General features: G+C 39.8%; 1 protein-coding gene across 5 annotated transcripts in view; it reads left to right on the top strand.

Moving 5' to 3' along the window:
* Nucleotides 1-17,538, top strand: part of LOC110461808 (E3 ubiquitin-protein ligase UBR4-like) — a 74,562-nt gene that overhangs the window by 36,255 nt on the left and 20,769 nt on the right. For 3 of the 5 annotated variants that reach the window (XM_021515478.1, XM_021515481.1, XM_021515479.1), the window contains exons 52-72: nt 1,129-1,199; nt 1,393-1,482; nt 1,905-2,048; nt 2,788-2,875; nt 3,101-3,311; nt 4,163-4,226; nt 4,402-4,536; nt 6,816-6,987; nt 7,635-7,820; nt 8,749-8,870; nt 9,097-9,372; nt 9,889-10,062; nt 10,273-10,329; nt 10,713-10,866; nt 10,951-11,104; nt 11,430-11,634; nt 11,808-11,921; nt 16,064-16,186; nt 16,546-16,713; nt 17,074-17,151; nt 17,378-17,425. In XM_021515478.1, the coding sequence (XP_021371153.1) occupies nt 1,129-1,199; nt 1,393-1,482; nt 1,905-2,048; nt 2,788-2,875; nt 3,101-3,311; nt 4,163-4,226; nt 4,402-4,536; nt 6,816-6,987; nt 7,635-7,820; nt 8,749-8,870; nt 9,097-9,372; nt 9,889-10,062; nt 10,273-10,329; nt 10,713-10,866; nt 10,951-11,104; nt 11,430-11,634; nt 11,808-11,921; nt 16,064-16,186; nt 16,546-16,713; nt 17,074-17,151; nt 17,378-17,425 (2,834 nt within the window). The remainder of the gene's footprint in view (nt 1-1,128; nt 1,200-1,392; nt 1,483-1,904; nt 2,049-2,787; nt 2,876-3,100; nt 3,312-4,162; nt 4,227-4,401; nt 4,537-6,815; nt 6,988-7,634; nt 7,821-8,748; nt 8,871-9,096; nt 9,373-9,888; nt 10,063-10,272; nt 10,330-10,712; nt 10,867-10,950; nt 11,105-11,429; nt 11,635-11,807; nt 11,922-16,063; nt 16,187-16,545; nt 16,714-17,073; nt 17,152-17,377; nt 17,426-17,538) is intronic. The other 2 variants (XM_021515480.1, XM_021515483.1) reach the window with 1 other exon arrangement.

Here is a 17,538-nt window from a genome sequence, read left to right on the forward strand (position 1 = left end):
AACATAACACTGAGATTGCCTCGTCAACAAAACACTGGAGATTGTCTATTTTAACATATCACTGAGATTGTCTCGTCAACAAAACACTGGGGATTGTCTATTTTAACATAACACTGAGATTGTCTCGTCAACAAAACACTGGAGATTGTCTATTTTAACATATCACTGAGATTGTCTCGTCAACAAAACACCGGAGATTGTCTAGTTTAACATAACACTGAGATTATTTCGTCAACAAAACACCGGAGTTGTCTAGTTTAACATACCACTAATGATAGTCAAACGTAAAAACACTGGAGATTGTTTCGGTCAATATGACACTAAGATTTTCTGTTGTAACACACTGCTGACATTGTCAGTAATATCATAAAACTGAGATTATCAACATATCACTGAGAATGTTTAGTTCAACATATCACTGAGATTATCTAGTTCAACATATCTCTGAGATTGTTTAGTTCAACATATCACTGAGATTGTCTAGTTCAAACATATCACAGAGATTAATTAGTTCAACATAACATTGAGATTGTCTAGTTCAACATATAACATTAAGATTGTCTAGTTCAACATATCACTGAGATTGTTTAGTTCAACATAACACTGAGATTTTTTAGTTCAACATAACACTGAGATTGTTTAGTTCAACATAACATTGAGATTGTCTAGTTCAACATAACATTGAGATTATCTAGTTCAACATAACACTGAGATTGTCTAGTTCAACATATAACATTGAGATTGTCTAGTTCAACATATCACTGAGATTGTCTTGTTCAACATATCACTTGAGATTGTCTAGTTCAACATAACATTGAGATTGTCTAGTTCAACATATCACTGAGATTGTCTAGTTCAACATAACACTGAGATTTTTTAGTTCAACATAACACTGAGATTGTTTAGTTCAACATAACACTGAGATTGTCTAGTTCAACATAACATTGAGATTATCTAGTTCAACATAACACTGAGATTGTCTAGTTCAACATATCACTTGAGATTGTCTAGTTCACTGAGATTGTCTAAACTAAACAATCTCAGTGGTAACACATCAGTCAGTTTTTTCCAATGTTGCACATAGTACTAGTGTCCTCCTTGTTGTATATATCTGTTATTGTGTTACAGGGAGACCAGTCGGCTCTGTGTCCTTCCCCATAGACTATTTTGAGCATTGCCAGCAGACCAGCGATGTAGAGGTAAGGGTGTTACCATCACATACCACTGTGTCCTCACAATCTCTCTAGTTACAAGTTATATTGATGGCAATGTCCATTAAAAGGTTTTATTTTGTGAGAATATTTATCTAAAGAAATGAAAAAGCATGCCTAATTTTTCCATGTAAACCATACAACAAGGCTTATGTTTCACACATGTGTCTTTGCCTTACAGTATGGTGGCAATGACCTTCTACAGGTGTATAATACTACCCAGGTAAAACACCGACTCAACACCACCGGCATGTACGTAGCCAGCACCAAGGTAAGTAGTCATCACCGCCAGGTCTGTCAGTTGTTGTATTGCTGAAGTCAGGGACAGTCTAGTATGATATGCGTATGTGGACTTTTGACAGTGAAGACTATTACATGATTGATTCTTTTTCTTGTAAGCTGTTTTGATAAACAAGCAGTAAAATGTAGCATTCATGTGGTGCTTCATTCATTTAAGCATGAGACCACATCATTGCCATAGGATATATGCTACCTGTCTGAAGCCTAGACAGTGTTCCAGAATATGAATAGTCCTAGACCTGTCTTGTAGGCAATAAATAAATGACTATTCAACAGTGCTAATATCAAAATCAGAAACTGTGTAAAAGAGTAGGCTACAATACCCACACAATGCATTATATCCTTTGTTTGTACTTTTTACATGATTAATATCAAATTAATTTTAATTTCTAGCCGGCTGGATTTAACATTGAAATAAACAATACCAATGCATCCAATGTGATGGTGGGTTGTCGTGTCCTGGTCGGTAGTCAGAATGTACAGAGGGCACCGTCCTACCTGGAGGTGTTTGGGCGTACAACGCAGGTAACGTTACAGGCAAGCATTAGGAAGTGATAAATAAAGGTCAGGTCAAAGTTAGTGGTAATTACAGGTAAGGTAACAGGCAAGAAATAGGAAATAGTAAATAAAGGTCAAGTCAAGGTTAGTGGTAATTACAGGTAAGGTAACGGGCAAGAAATAGGAAATAGTAAATGAAGGTCAGGTCAAGGTTAGTGGTAATTCCAGGTAAGGTAACGGGCAAGAAATAGGAAATAGTAAATAAAGGTCAGGTCAAGGTTAGTGGTAATTACAGGTAAGGTAACAGGCAAGAAATAGGAAATAGTAAATAAAGGTCAAGTCAAGGTTAGTGGTAATTTCAGTTAAGGTCAATGTAGTGGTATTTACAGGTAAGGTCAAGGTAGTGGTAATTACTGGTAAGATCAAGGTAGTGGTAATTACAGGTAAGGTCAAAGGTAATTTTATGTAATGTCTTGGTTAGTTGTCATGGCAGGCACAGTGAGGAAGATTGAATACAAATTACATCATTGCGCAGTCTAGTAACATGGCATATAGGTATGTGCAGTATTAGATGATGTTTTCTTTAAGCATCAACAATGGTTACTAGAAATGTAGATTAACATGTGACTTAGATCATACACCTAATCTACAAGGCTGTATGGATCCATTACCAGCAAAGTTGACCTATTCTTAACTAAATTGTTGTTTCCAAATCTGATAGTGAATATAATGTATCAGGTAAGCTTTTTTTGACTTAAATTGCTTGTTTGTATTACAGGTAAACCTCACCAACAGGTACCGCTGGTTTGACCTGCCTTTCACCAGGGAAGAATCTCTTATGGCTGACAAGAAATTTACCCTGTTTGGTGAGAATATATCCTGTACATTTTCCAGAAATTCCTTAAGAAAATGCCCACAAATGATGGTGGCTTTAATTTTGTACTTAGTAGAATTTTTACATAAAGATGATAGAAGGATGGTCATGATTGATCTGTGGGACACTTTTAATGACTTTTGTATAGTAGAAGCGAGGGCAGAGTCTGTTGGTGTGACCATGGTTAATTAATAGGATGCTATTGTTTGTTCTACAGTGGGAGCGAGTGCAGACTCTGCAGGAGTGACCATGGTCGACTCCATCAAGGTGTTTGTGAAGACCAAGGAAGCGTTTGGCTGGCCAGAGGAGGCAGATGAGTTTCCAGAGTCCCAGGCAGTGGTCAAACCTGCTGCATCCACCGCAGCCATCACTAACATTGACAGTGACTCCATACCCTCTACGCCCTTACCTCTAACCTCTGCTGACAGGTACGGTAACTTAAGCTCTCACAATAATCCACACCTCAGACCTCTCCCCATAGATACAAGCACATTTACTTTCTTTGAAGACAGGTATAATTGTGTAACATAAATGGATACCTTGGAATCAGATGGTCATAAGTGGAAAATACAACATAAAAATCCTCGGACTCTTTAATATCCTTTGAACAATCGTTACCTAAGTGGCTCTCCCTCATGTTACCTAAGTGGCTCTTCCTGATGTTACTTAAGTGGCTCTTCCTGATGTTACTTAAGTGGCTCTTCCAGATGTTACTTAAGTGGCTCTTCCTGATGTTACTTAAGTGGCTCTTCCTGATGTTTCTTAAGTGACTCTACCTCATGTTACTTAAGTGACTCTCCCTGATGTTACTTAAGTGACTCTCCCTGATGTTACCTAAGTGGCTCTCCCTTATGTTACCTAAGTGGCTCTCCCTCATGTACTTAAGTGGCTCTTCCTGATGTTACTTAAGGGGCTCTTCCTGGTGTTACGTGAGTGGCTCTTCCTGATGTTACTTAAGTGACTCTCCCTGATGTTACCTAAGTGGCTCTCCCTGATGTTACTTAAGTGGCTCTTCCTGATGTTTCTTAAGTGACTCTCCCTCATGTTACTTAAGTGACTCTCCCTGATGTTACCTAAGTGGCTCTCCCTCATGTTACTTAAGTGACTCTCCCTCATGTTACTTAAGTGGCTCTCCCTGATGTTACCTAAGTGGCTCTCCCTCATGTTACTTAAGTGGCTCTCCCTGATGTTACTTAAGTGGCTCTTCCTGATGTTACCTAAGTGGCTCTCCCTGATGTTACCTAAGTGGCTCTCCCTGATGTATGATTGTTTGTTTCAGACTTCTGGGGAGTGCATTAGAAGTTTTGGACGGAGCATTTGCATCATCACTATGTGAAGAAAAGGTAGGTACTTTGTAAAACACTTTTGTTTGTTGTTGAACTGACAATTCCACTGATAATAAGTGCCTTTCCTAAGAGGTCCTTACCACATAAATGTAAGATACTATGATAGCTACAGATACCAGGTAAGATATCTTGTTTCTGTAGAAAAATAATTCATCAATGTCGTGTTCTTCAGGATCCGCTACACCAGTTGACCCTGGATATCGCCACCAGCCTGCTGACTCTGCCGACACCTCACAGTGTACAGCAGCACACCAAGTCTCTCTTGGCCTCACTGTTCCCCAACAGACTGTCCTACTACAACCACAAGGTGATCTTTCTTAGAACATTACACTGATATTGGTATAGTACATTATCGTAAACTAAAGCATATTGTTGTGGAGCTGTATTGTATCTATGATAATTCTGTATGTAATGTTGTTGTGGGTGTATGATTCTACAATAGACAACCAATACCGAAATCCAACCAGAGACATATAAATGGTTTAGTAAGCGGCCATTCAGACATATAAATGGTTTAGTAAGCGGCCATTCAGACATATAAATGGTTTAGTAAGCGGCCATTCAGACATATAAATGGTTTAGTAAGCGGTCATTCAGACATATAAATGGTTTAGTAAGCGGTCTTTCAGACATATAAATGGTTTAGTAAGCGGTCATTCAGACATATAAATGGTTTAGTAAGCGGTCTTTCAGACATATAAATGGTTTAGTAAGCGGTCATTCAGACATATAAATGGTTTAGTAAGCGGTCTTTCAGACATATAAATGGTTTAGTAAGCGGTCATTCAGACATATAAATGGTTTAGTAAGCGGTCTTTCAGACATATAAATGGTTTAGTAAGCGGTCATTCAGACATATAAATGGTTTAGTAAGCGGTCTTTCAGACATATAAATGGTTTAGTAAGCGGTCATTCAGACATATAAATGGTTTAGTAAGCGGTCTTTCAGACATATAAATGGTTTAGTAAGCGGTCATTCAGACATATAAATGGTTTAGTAAGCGGTCTTTCAGACATATAAATGGTTTAGTAAGCGGTCATTCAGACATATAAATGGTTTAGTAAGCGGTCTTTCAGACATATAAATGGTTTAGTAAGCGGTCATTCAGACATATAAATGGTTTAGTAAGCGGTCTTTCAGACATATAAATGGTTTAGTAAGCGGTCATTCAGACATATAAATGGTTTAGTAAGCGGTCTTTCAGACATATAAATGGTTTAGTAAGCGGTCATTCAGACATATAAATGGTTTAGTAAGCGGTCTTTCAGACATATAAATGGTTTAGTAAGCGGTCATTCAGACATATAAATGGTTTAGTAAGCGGTCTTTCAGACATATAAATGGTTTAGTAAGCGGTCATTCAGACATATAAATGGTTTAGTAAGCGGTCTTTCAGACATATAAATGGTTTAGTAAGCGGTCATTCAGACATATAAATGGTTTAGTAAGCGGTCTTTCAGACATATAAATGGTTTAGTAAGCGGTCATTCAGACATATAAATGGTTTAGTAAGCGGTCTTTCAGACATATAAATGGTTTAGTAAGCGGTCATTCAGACATATAAATGGTTTAGTAAGCGGTCTTTCAGACATATAAATGGTTTAGTAAGCGGTCATTCAGACATATAAATGGTTTAGTAAGCGGTCTTTCAGACATATAAATGGTTTAGTAAGCGGTCATTCAGACATATAAATGGTTTAGTAAGCGGTCTTTCAGACATATAAATGGTTTAGTAAGCGGTCATTCAGACATATAAATGGTTTAGTAAGCGGTCTTTCAGACATATAAATGGTTTAGTAAGCGGTCATTCAGACATATAAATGGTTTAGTAAGCGGTCTTTCAGACATATAAATGGTTTAGTAAGCGGTCATTCAGACATATAAATGGTTTAGTAAGCGGTCTTTCAGACATATAAATGGTTTAGTAAGCGGTCATTCAGACATATAAATGGTTTAGTAAGCGGTCTTTCAGACATATAAATGGTTTAGTAAGCGGTCATTCAGACATATAAATGGTTTAGTAAGCGGTCTTTCAGACATATAAATGGTTTAGTAAGCGGTCATTCAGACATATAAATGGTTTAGTAAGCGGTCTTTCAGACATATAAATGGTTTAGTAAGCGGTCATTCAGACATATAAATGGTTTAGTAAGCGGTCTTTCAGACATATAAATGGTTTAGTAAGCGGTCATTCAGACATATAAATGGTTTAGTAAGCGGTCTTTCAGACATATACATGGTTTAGTAAGCGGTCATTCAGACATATAAATGGTTTAGTAAGCGGTTTTTCAGACATATAAATGGTTTAGTAAGCGGTCATTCAGACATATAAATGGTTTAGTAAGCAGTCATTCAGACATGAATCTATGGTTAGGATGCTATAACAATTATATTGTTGGGAGTCTGATATCGATGAGGACTATGATCTGAATATATAGAGGCTGATATGCCTGCGTTCAGAACAAAATAAGTTAATGATGTAATATACTGTTGTGGGTCTATGTTAAGATTATATACTTTCACAAGTCCGTGATATTTCTCTAATATAGTGCTATAATAATGTCAGCGTTTCCCTTTGACTACAGGACCAGGCTGAGCTGGTACATGTTATGACCTTGCTGTCACGAGAGGAATGTGACATGGATGTAGAGGCGTACCAGCGTCTGTTGGTCACCGCCAGGTCAGTGGCTGTTGCCAGGCCACACAACCTCATCAAGTTTGCAGAAAAGGGCTCCATGGCTGCCAGCAGTGAGGAAGGTTAGTTCTCAAAGTCAGAATCAGGATTTAGTGAGGGCCAGTTCGGGCTAAGTCATGGTCAGGTCAAGCTTAAATCAATTCCAGTCAAAGCGTATGCCTAAACATTAATGAATAAGTTAGAATATACTTAATAATGGCATTTGTTTAATAAGTCCTTAAATCTACAGTTAGTAAAATTGTATCAAGTTTGTTAGGCCCTCCTGCCATTTTACCCATGTATTTCCTGTCCTATGCCATCCTGTTTTGTCCTGTCCCATCCCATTTTAGTGTCATTACTCTACCAAATTCATTTTTCTGAACAGATATTAATAAAACATTATACAAAGGTCCAGTATGAGAATACCTCAGATGATCAGTACATATCTCTGGGTCACCGTCCTAATATCAACCAGTTTAGTGACATTACTCAAGCAAGTTATTTCATAATATACTTTTATCAAACTTTATACAAATTTCTTCGATTGAGTACATTTTTCAGAGCGTCAAGGTCAAGGCTAAAGTTTATAGTAAGAGTTACTATTTATAAGAATTTGTCCAAGCACTACACTAATTTTAATGGGAGTGGATGCATTCATTTTCCTGTTTCCTAACAAAGGTGTCAGGTCTTATATAAAGTATATTGAGGCTGTGTTATGTTGGTTTTGTAGTATTGGAGGTCACAGACCTGGAGCAGGAGGATGGAGAAGAGAAATTTGATAGCCAGTATATGTCCAATCTTTCCCAGCTGGACAGTAAGGAGACTGGACACTTTGTCACTCACCTAATGGAGGCCTTCTGGAAACTACACACTCTAAAGCCTCCTAACCCCATGCTGGCTCCTGTCTGTCTGCCAGGTAAACCAATTATATATTCTATAAATGCCATATCAATATGTATCAATATGTTTCGATGTAATTTTTTGGCCGCAGAATTTGTGTACAGAGAGTACCCAACTGGTTATGATTGTTATGTTTTATATCCCATAGGGTGAGGTTATTCCCAACGTAACTAGCCAACCTTGAAATATTTGTTACTGGAGTTGAAACAGTATTTTTGTTTGTTTTAACTTTTACCTATTTTTGTCCTCGCTCGGCTCCGCACTGGGCACACATATCCTACTCATTCGTTCCTTTTAAAACGAGAAGATATTCCTTCATGCCACGCATGTGACACTCCATTTACAGTGGAGCATATTTTAATAGAATGTTCCGATTTTAAACACATTCGTGATAACTCCTTCCGAGTCCCGGATATGAAAACACTTTTCAGTTCCGTGGATTCGAAGGCATTATTTAACAATTTGAAAGACATCGGTCTATTTTATAGACTCTGATGTCTTTTAACCCACCTTATCCTTTTTGACGTTATATATATCGCATATTCCATATCATCTATTCGTTATCTCTTTTATTATTTTAACCCCCTTTTATTATTTTTAATTATCTACACATACAATGCGAATACTTTTAAAATGAACCATTTTATCTGATTTTATCTTCGCTATTCACATGTTTGTTAAAAAAGTAAAGTGAATAAATAAATCACCATGGCCCTAAATGACCACAGCCGTCGATGGGCCGTTAAACATAAACAAACAAACAAACAAACAAAACTATTTTAGACTAAAACTTTGTTAGAACTTCTTTCATTAGGCAAGCAATGCTATTTGTAACAGCTGTTATTTTAAACATGTTTTGCTGCACCAGGGCTAGCTGTGTCATTGTTCTGTCAGGTATATTATATGAACAGGTAACTAAAAAGATGATATGTTGGTATACACAGGTCTGAGTCATGTCGATGCAACAGTTGGGGCCCTAGTAGAAATCATTCATGCCTTCACTGTGTGTGAGATTGATAACACCCCACTCGCCACCAAGATGTATGTCCGTCTCCTGCTCTGTCAGGTAAGCTTTGTAAATCATCAGCACAGTTAGGCTGAATTTAAAAATGTGCAAAATGTACCATAATTATAATTTACAATTTCACCTTAAATGTTCGTACTGTATTGTAATTCATTGTTATTGCCTAGTATGTGTATAGTATAATAATCAACATTCCTTACGAGTAGAAACAATTAAAGTTAAAATTAAGATACTGAAGGAAGTACTAAAACCAACTGTATACCTATAGGACCAAATGGTGAGCTTCGCCTGTAAGCAGGCCATGATCCGATGTCTTCGTCCCAGACATCGTCGTCGCCGGGTCTGTATACCCTCACCCCCCAGGTGTAGCTCACCAGGGGTAGCAGAAGATGATGATGATGATGAAGACGATGATGAAGATGACGACGACGATGATGAGGACAAGGGAGCCAAACCAGCAGCACCTCCTGCTCAGCGCTCACTGCAGGAAATGGCCCAAGAACAGCAAGACGAGGACGATGGGGACGAACACTTTGAAGTGGTGGTGAGTACTAAGGAAGTCTAATATGTTACGACATTTCCAGTGTTGGGAGTTATCACGTCATGCATGTTGTATATTTTAGTATTATTAAGAAAAAAAACTAATTAGTTCTTTAATGATCCTTAATAGCATTCTTGGATTGAAAATAGCTTTTTTATTATGATAAGTTTTTTACTGGGCACCTAATATTCAGACTTGAAGGTGTTACATGCAAATCTCTGCATCTCAGCGTAAACACCAGGTGATTTCTGTGTCTCGCTAATTTCTTTTCTAGGCTCTCTAATTTCCACACATCTTTGACAATATCTTGTCGGTACCTTATTCGGATATTTCTAAACATTCCATACTTACCAACCTCAAGATTTTTTTAGAAATATTGAAAATAGCTTGATTTCCAAGGGGGGGGGGGGGGGAACCGTTTATTCATTATCACCATCTACCGTGTTTAACTAGACCTACATGGTTCAGTCAATAATAAGGTGTAGTAGTTAGTTACTGATCATGTCTGTTGTGTACTAGGAGAACAACGAGCCTATGGTAATGGAGCCTGGAGAACAGGGTCACGGAGGGCCCATACCACTTGAAGCACTGTTTGCAGGTGGGGTGAACTTCCCCCCCATGGTTGACATCCCCCCGGATGCTGACGATGAGACAATGGTGGAGCTAGCTATTGCTCTCAGTCTGCAGGATCAGGTGAGGGCATCCGTATTGTCTTCTTTATCATTCAATTACCCGACACAACATCATAAAAGATTAAGCAAAACATCTTTTAGATGAAATTAGAAAATATTATGTAACTTTTCTGTAGCTCTGAGCGAAAACATTTTGTAGAATGTTGTTGTAAAATGACAAGGTATAATTATGAATTGGTGTAATACAATGCTACCTTTACTGATTTTACAGCCTGGTCACAGCGGTGGATTGGGACTACAGGGCCTTGGCATCAGCAGGTCACAACAGGTAAGTCACAGACAAATGGGCAATATAGTGTTACAATACAGGTGTTCTGGGCTACAGGGCCTTGGCATCAACAGGTCACAACAGGTAAGTCACAGACAAATGGGCAATATAGTGTTACAATACAGGTGTTCTGAAATATTTTATTTTAACCCAAATGCAATTTATCAAACTGATAATTTCAAGTTGTCTGTATACCTTATACCTTTTGTCATCAGCTTACCATCCTGTGAATCACTACAAGAGTTTGCTATTGTTGAAAACATGAAATATTGGTTGTGATATACAGGGGGAAAATGTTTTCTTGTCAAAAGCTGTTCCAAAGCCCAACTAATACAAATTACCATATGAAATCAGTACATCTAAGTGCCCTTTAATTACTGCAGGGTGCGATGTCCCTAGAAGAAGGGCCACTGTCAGATACAACAGCCTCGGCCCCTGGCAGTGACGATGAGATTGGCAGTAATGCAGCAACAGACGGGTCCACACTACGCACGTCTCCTGCAGAACATGCAGGCAGTGGTGGCTCAGAAAGTGGAGGTAATTCTTTACAAATTTATAGCTGATCAACCGATCCTGAAGGTGTTGAATGTCTAGTTTGCTAATTGCTATGTTGTTTTTTAGCTAGTGGACGAAGTAGTGCATACGGGGAGAGGGACCGGGAGAGCACTATGTTCAGTGCCCGCAGCGAGACCAGCAGTGTGGGCATGCACAGTGGCTCACTTCCTCAGGAAACAGAGGGCTCAGAAATGGACGCAGACTATGACACAAGTGTCAGGTATACACAGTTTAAACTGCAAATTAATATAGTTAAAGAACTAGGATTGAATTAACTTTTTGTCATTCTTCTTTAAAATCTGTATTAGTCATCACAGAGGAATGGATCTGTTCACTAAAATCACTTCAGACAGTGAAACTCAAAGTCTAGGTATTTTTGATGAGTTGTTAATATGTCCAGGCTACACAGCACTATGTTTGGTGAAATGTAGTCAATATAAGATAAACCATGTTGTTAGCTACCACAGTAAAAGCCTTGTAGAGATGAGATATTAAATGATATGGGATTGTTGTCAAGATAAAAGATGTGAGGTAATTGTTCATAGATTACACAACCTACGCCTGATCTTACTGGAGCGCCTTCTACAATACATTCCCGAGGTGCGGGAGGTGGGTGGTGTCCGTGCCATACCATTCATGCAGGTTCTTCTAATGCTGACCTCTGACCTAGACAGCGAAGAGGAGAAGGACAAGGCTGCACTGGACAGTGTGCTGACCTCTCTCATCAAGGAATTGGACCTTTCTGGACAGGTCAGTGTCATTGTTATTAATGTTAATTAGCACAGTTGAATGGTAGGTAGTCTTACTATAATGGAAATGATGTTTTGGACATAGGATTGGAAAATGTAACCTTTTAACTTAAAGGAGTATAGCTCATCAGACTACATTAACTCCACATTGAATTACTGTGCATTGTATTACAGGGCCTTGATAATGTGTCATGCAGAAGTAAGAACTTTGAGGTCAAGCTGGTATTGCTGAGGTTACTGAGTGTGTTGCTGTCCAGGACAAAGGCTGGAACCAAGCCTTCCTCAGAGGTGAGTCTTGACATGTCAGTTGAGTAGGACACCGAGACGGGCAAGTCAGTCCTGTTAAACATGTCAGTTGAGTAGGACACTGAGTCAGTCCTGTCAAACATGTCAGTTGAGTAGGACACCCGAGTCGGTCCTTTTAAACATGTCAGTTGAGTAGGACACAGAGACAGTCCTGTTAAACATGTCAGTTGAGTAGGACACTGAGTCGGTCCTGTTAAACATGTCAGTTGAATAGGACACCCGAGTCAGTCCTGTTAAACATGTCAGTAGAGTAGAACACCAAGTCAGTCCTGTTAAACATGTCAGTTGAATAGGACACCCGAGTCAGTCCTGTTAAACATGTCAGTTGAGTAGGACACAGAGTCAGTCCTGTTAAACATGTCAGTTGAGTAGAATACCAAGTCAGTCCTGTTAAACAAGTCAGTTGAGTAGGACACCCGAGTCGGTCCTGTCAAACATGTCAGTTGAGTAGGACACCGAGTAAGGCCTGTTAAACATGTCAGTTGAGTAGGAAACAGGGTCAGTCCTGTTAAACATGTCAGTTGAGTACGACACCCGAGTCAATCCTGTTAAACATGTCAGTTGAGTAGGACCCCCGAGTCAGTCCTGTTAAACATGTCAGGTGAGTACGACACCCGAGTCAATCCTGTTAAACATGTCAGTTGAGTAGGACACCAAGTCAGTCCTGTTAAACAAGTCAGTTGAGTCGGACACCGAGGCAGTCCTGTTAAACATGTCAGTTGAGTAGGCCACAGGGTCAGTCCTGTTAAACATATCAGTTGAGTAGGACACCGAGTCAGTCCTGTAGAATACCAAGTCAGTCCTGTTAAACAAGTCAGTTGCGTAGGACACCCGAGTCGGTCCTGTTAAACAAGTCAGTTGAGTAGGACCCCCGAGTCGGTCCTGTTAAACATGTCAGTTGAGTAGGCCACAGGGTCAGTCCTGTTAAACATATCAGTTGAGTAGGACACCGAGTCAGTCCTGTTAGACATGTCAGTTGAGTAGGACACAGAGTCAGCCCTGTTAAACATGTCAGTTGAGTAGGACAGCGAGTCAGTCCTGTTAAACATGTCAGTTGGTAGGACACAGAGTCAGTCCTGTTAAACATAGGACACCGAGTCAGTCCTGTTAAACATGCCAGTTGAGTAGGACCCCCGAGTCTGTCCTGTTAAACATGTCAGTTGAGTAGGAAACAGGGTCAGTCCTGTTAAACATGTCAGTTGAGTAAGACACCGGGTCAGACCTGTTAAACATGTCAGTTGAGTAGGACAGCGAGTCAGTCCTGTTAAACATGTCAGTTGAGAAGGACCCCCGAGTCAGTCCTGTTAAACATGTCAGGTGAGTACGACACCCGAGTCAATCCTGTTAAACATGTCAGTTGAGTACGACACCCAAGTCGGTCCTGTTAAACATGTTAGTTGAGTAGGACACCGGGTCAGTCCTGTTAAACATGTCAGTTTAGTAGGTCACCGAGTCAGTCCTGTTAAACATGTCAGCTGAGTAGGACACCGGGTCAGTCCTGTTAAACATGTCAGTTGCGTAGGACACCCGAGTCAGTCCTGTCAAACATGTCAGTTGAGGAGGACACCGATTCAGTCCTGTTAAACATGTCAGTTGAGTAGAATACCAAGTCAGTCCTGTTAAACAAGTCAGTTGAGTCGGACACCGAGGCAGTCCTGTTAAACATGTCAGTTGAGTAGAATACCAAGTCAGTCCTGTTAAACATGTCAGTTGAGCAGGACACCGGGTCAGTCCCGTTAAACATGTCAGTTGAGTAGGACACCCAAGTCGGTCCTGTTAAACATGTCAGTTGAGTAGGACCCCCGAGTCAGTCCTGTTAAACATGTCAGGTGAGTACGACACCCGAGTCAATCCTGTTAAACATGTCAGTTGAGTACGACACCCAAGTCGGTCCTGTTAAACATGTTAGTTGAGTAGGACACCGGGTCAGTCCTGTTAAAAATGTCAGTTGAGTAGGACACCGGGTCAGTCCTGTTAACCATGTCAGTTGAGTAGGACACAGAGTCAGTCCTGTTAAAAACATGTCAGTTGAGTAGACCACCAAGTCAGTCCTGTTAAACATGTCAGTTGATGAGGACACCCAAGTCGGTCCTGTTAAACATGTCAGTTGAGTAGGACCCCTGAGTCACTCCTGTTAAAAGTCAGTCCTGTTAAACATGTCAGTTGATTAGGACACCCGAGTCAGTCCTGTTAAACATGCCAGTTGAGTAGGACACCAAGTCAGTCCTGTTAAACATGGCAGTTGAGTAGGACACCCGAGTCAGTCCTGTTAAACATGTCAGTTGGTAGGACACAGAGTCAGTCCTGTTAAACATAGGACACCGAGTCAGTCCTGTTAAACATGCCAGTTGAGTAGGACCCCCGAGTCTGTCCTGTTAAACATGTCAGTTGAGTAGGAAACAGGGTCAGTCCTGTTAAACATGTCAGTTGAGTAAGACACCGGGTCAGACCTGTTAAACATGTCAGTTGAGTAGGACAGCGAGTCAGTCCTGTTAAACATGTCAGTTGGGTAGGACACCGGGTCAGACCTGTTAAACATGTCAGTTGAGTAGGACACAGGGTCAGTCCTGTTAAACATGTCAGTTGAGTACGACACCCGAGTCAATCCTGTTAAACATGTCAGTTGAGTACGACACCCAAGTCGGTCCTGTTAAACATGTTAGTTGAGTAGGACACCGGGTCAGTCCTGTTAACCATGTCAGTTGAGTAGGACACAGAGTCAGTCCTGTTAAAAACATGTCAGTTGAGTAGGACACCAAGTCAGTCCTGTTAAACATGGCAGTTGAGTAGGACACCCGAGTCAGTCCTGTCAAATATGTCAGTTGAGTAGGACACCCGAGTCGGTCCTGTTAAACAAGTCAGTTGAGTAGGACACCCGAGTCGGTCCTTTTAAACATGTCAGTTGAGTAGGACACAGAGTCAGCCCTGTTAAACATGTCAGTTGAGTAGGAAACCGAGTCAGTCCTGTTAAACATGTCAGTTGGTAGGACACAGAGTCAGTCCTGTTAAACATGTCAGTTGATGAGGACACCCAAGTCGGTCCTGTTAAACATGTTAGTTGAGTAGGACACCGGGTCAGTCCTGTTAACCATGTCAGTTGAGTAGGACCCCCGAGTCGGTCCTGTTAAACATGTCAGTTGAGTAGGCCACCGGAGTTGGTCCTGTTAAACATGTCAGTTGAGTAGGACACCCGAGTCAAGCCTGTTAAACATGTCAGTTGAGTAGGACACCAAGTCAGTCCTGTTAAACATGTCAGTTGAGTAGGACACCGGAGTTGGTCCTGTTAAACATGTCAGTTGAGTAGGACACCTGAGTCAGTCCTGTTAAACATGTCAGTTGAGTAGGACACAGAGTCAGTCCTGTTAAACATAGGACACCGAGTCAGTCCTGTTAAAAACATCTCAGTCGAGTAGGACACCCGAGTCAGTCCTGTTAAACATGTCAGTTGAGTAGGCCACCGAGTCAGTCCTGTTAAACATGTCAGTTTAGTAGGACACCGGGTCAGTCCTGTTAAACATTTCATATATAGAAAACATGTCAGTTGAGTAGGACACCGTAGTTGGTCCTGTTAAACATGTCAGTTGAGTAGGCCACCGGAGTTGGTCCTGTTAAACATGTCAGTTGAGTAGGACACCGGGTCAGTCCTGTTAAACATTTCATATATAGAAAAGCTGTTATCCACTTTTTATGTGGACGTTGAGTATCATCTTATCTGATATTTAAAAACAATTTTAGTCTCATACATTATTTACCCTAAATTTGTTTACCTCTATATATAGTTATACGGGTATAATGATTGATCTCATTTCTAGTCTGTGGTCCTGTTTTAGGTTGTATGGTCCTGTTTTAGATCTTCTGGCAGATTATGAAATAGCATTTAAATAGCAATAACTTATGATGTAGTTTGTGAAGATCAGGTAAATATCATTTCAACAGAACACAATATTTTGATTATTATTCTTCAAGATGTAAGTTGTGTGCTAGGGTGATGTGCAGCAGTACATGTTTTATGTAATACATTGCTTATAGTGGTGGTAGATGATGGAGGGATTGCTGATAAAGTTGTAACCGAGGATATGATATCATGATTAGATGAAATAAACTTGTAATTTTATGATTTTCAGTCGTCATCCTCCTTCATCAGTAACACGTCAGCCTCAGCACTGATCTCGAGTGACAGTATCACCTACTGTCTCAAGATCCTGTGTAACCTACTGCCCTTCTGGAAACAGTTCTCCTCTCAGGAGGTGAGTGTGCAATCATATTGGATAGAGAAATACTGTTCCTGGTAGTCCTGTACCTTTGATATTTAATAGATGGTACTTTCTGGAAATATTGGACGAAATATTTTTTACTGCAATGTGGGGTGGTGCTTACAGTTTTCATCATCTTCTTCCCAGGGTCAGATTCAAAAGTAAAATTAATGTCTTTTTCGGATTGACAATGGTGACATCATGTTTAAAAATATACAAAAAGGAAACAGCACATTTTATTCCTATATTTTAGAGTAAATTTTTTGTTAAATCAGATATCTGTCTAGTTACATAAACTTACTTTACGATTGGTGTATTTATCATACATGGAAAGTGTTCATGCATATTTTTAGGAGGATGGAAGTGCTGTGACTGGCCAGTTACTGAAGCCACACCCCACACATCCACCCCCAGACATGTCGCCCTTCTTCCTACGCCAGTATGTGAAAGGTCATGCCAGTGACGTGTTTGAAGATTACCCACAACTTCTCACAGAGATGGTCCTTCGACTCCCATACCAGGTAACTCAATGAGTAGCAAAGGTAATATTTTGAATTCTACAGGTAAAAGATTGAGTTTTACCTGTAAATATGGAGTTGTACAAGTAACATACAGGTTCATACCAGGTAACTCAATGAGTAGTAAAGGTAATATTTTGAATTCTACAGGTAAAAAGATTGAGTTTTACCTGTAAATATGGAGTTGTACAAGTAACGTACAGGTACATTTCTGAGTGGTATCTAGGTAATATGTTGTATTGTACAGGTTAAACAGATTTGTAAACGTAATACATGGAGTTCTAAAACATATTGGTAATATTCTTGTGTTATCACAATGAGCTCATCCTCCACTGAACTGCTCACCAACATTCTGTTCCACAGTTAAAGAAGATATCTGACGGTGTGGCCAGTGTACCGGCTGCCAGCTTTGACTACACATGGAATACAACACTTGCTGAGGTGGGTACAATATTATGTCATTACAGGTTTTACTATACCATCAAACATTTTACATTTCAATGCAACAGATATAACAAATGAAAGTAATTGCTCGCGTCTGACTAAAGATCCATCAATTTCAGTTTAAAAAATTGTTCAGACTCGCATGTATTATGTGATAGCCAGATCCTGTTTCTTTGCTCTTATGATCATGTTTCATGGAGGTGTGTTTTGATTTGTTTTGCAGTACATGATGACACAGCAGACTCCATTTGTCAAAAGACAAGTCCGCAAGGTAAGTCCTGTATTGTACAAGTGCTGCTGCAGTGGTTGTTTTTCTCGTTGAATCTGTTAATGCAAAAGTATCGACTCCAATGTCATTAGATAGGTTTTGTGTTACTGATAAGG

The sequence above is a fragment of the Mizuhopecten yessoensis genome, unplaced genomic scaffold (genome assembly GCF_002113885.1).
Source record: "Mizuhopecten yessoensis strain PY_sf001 unplaced genomic scaffold, ASM211388v2 scaffold10685, whole genome shotgun sequence".
Lineage (NCBI taxonomy): Eukaryota > Metazoa > Mollusca > Bivalvia > Pectinida > Pectinidae > Mizuhopecten > Mizuhopecten yessoensis.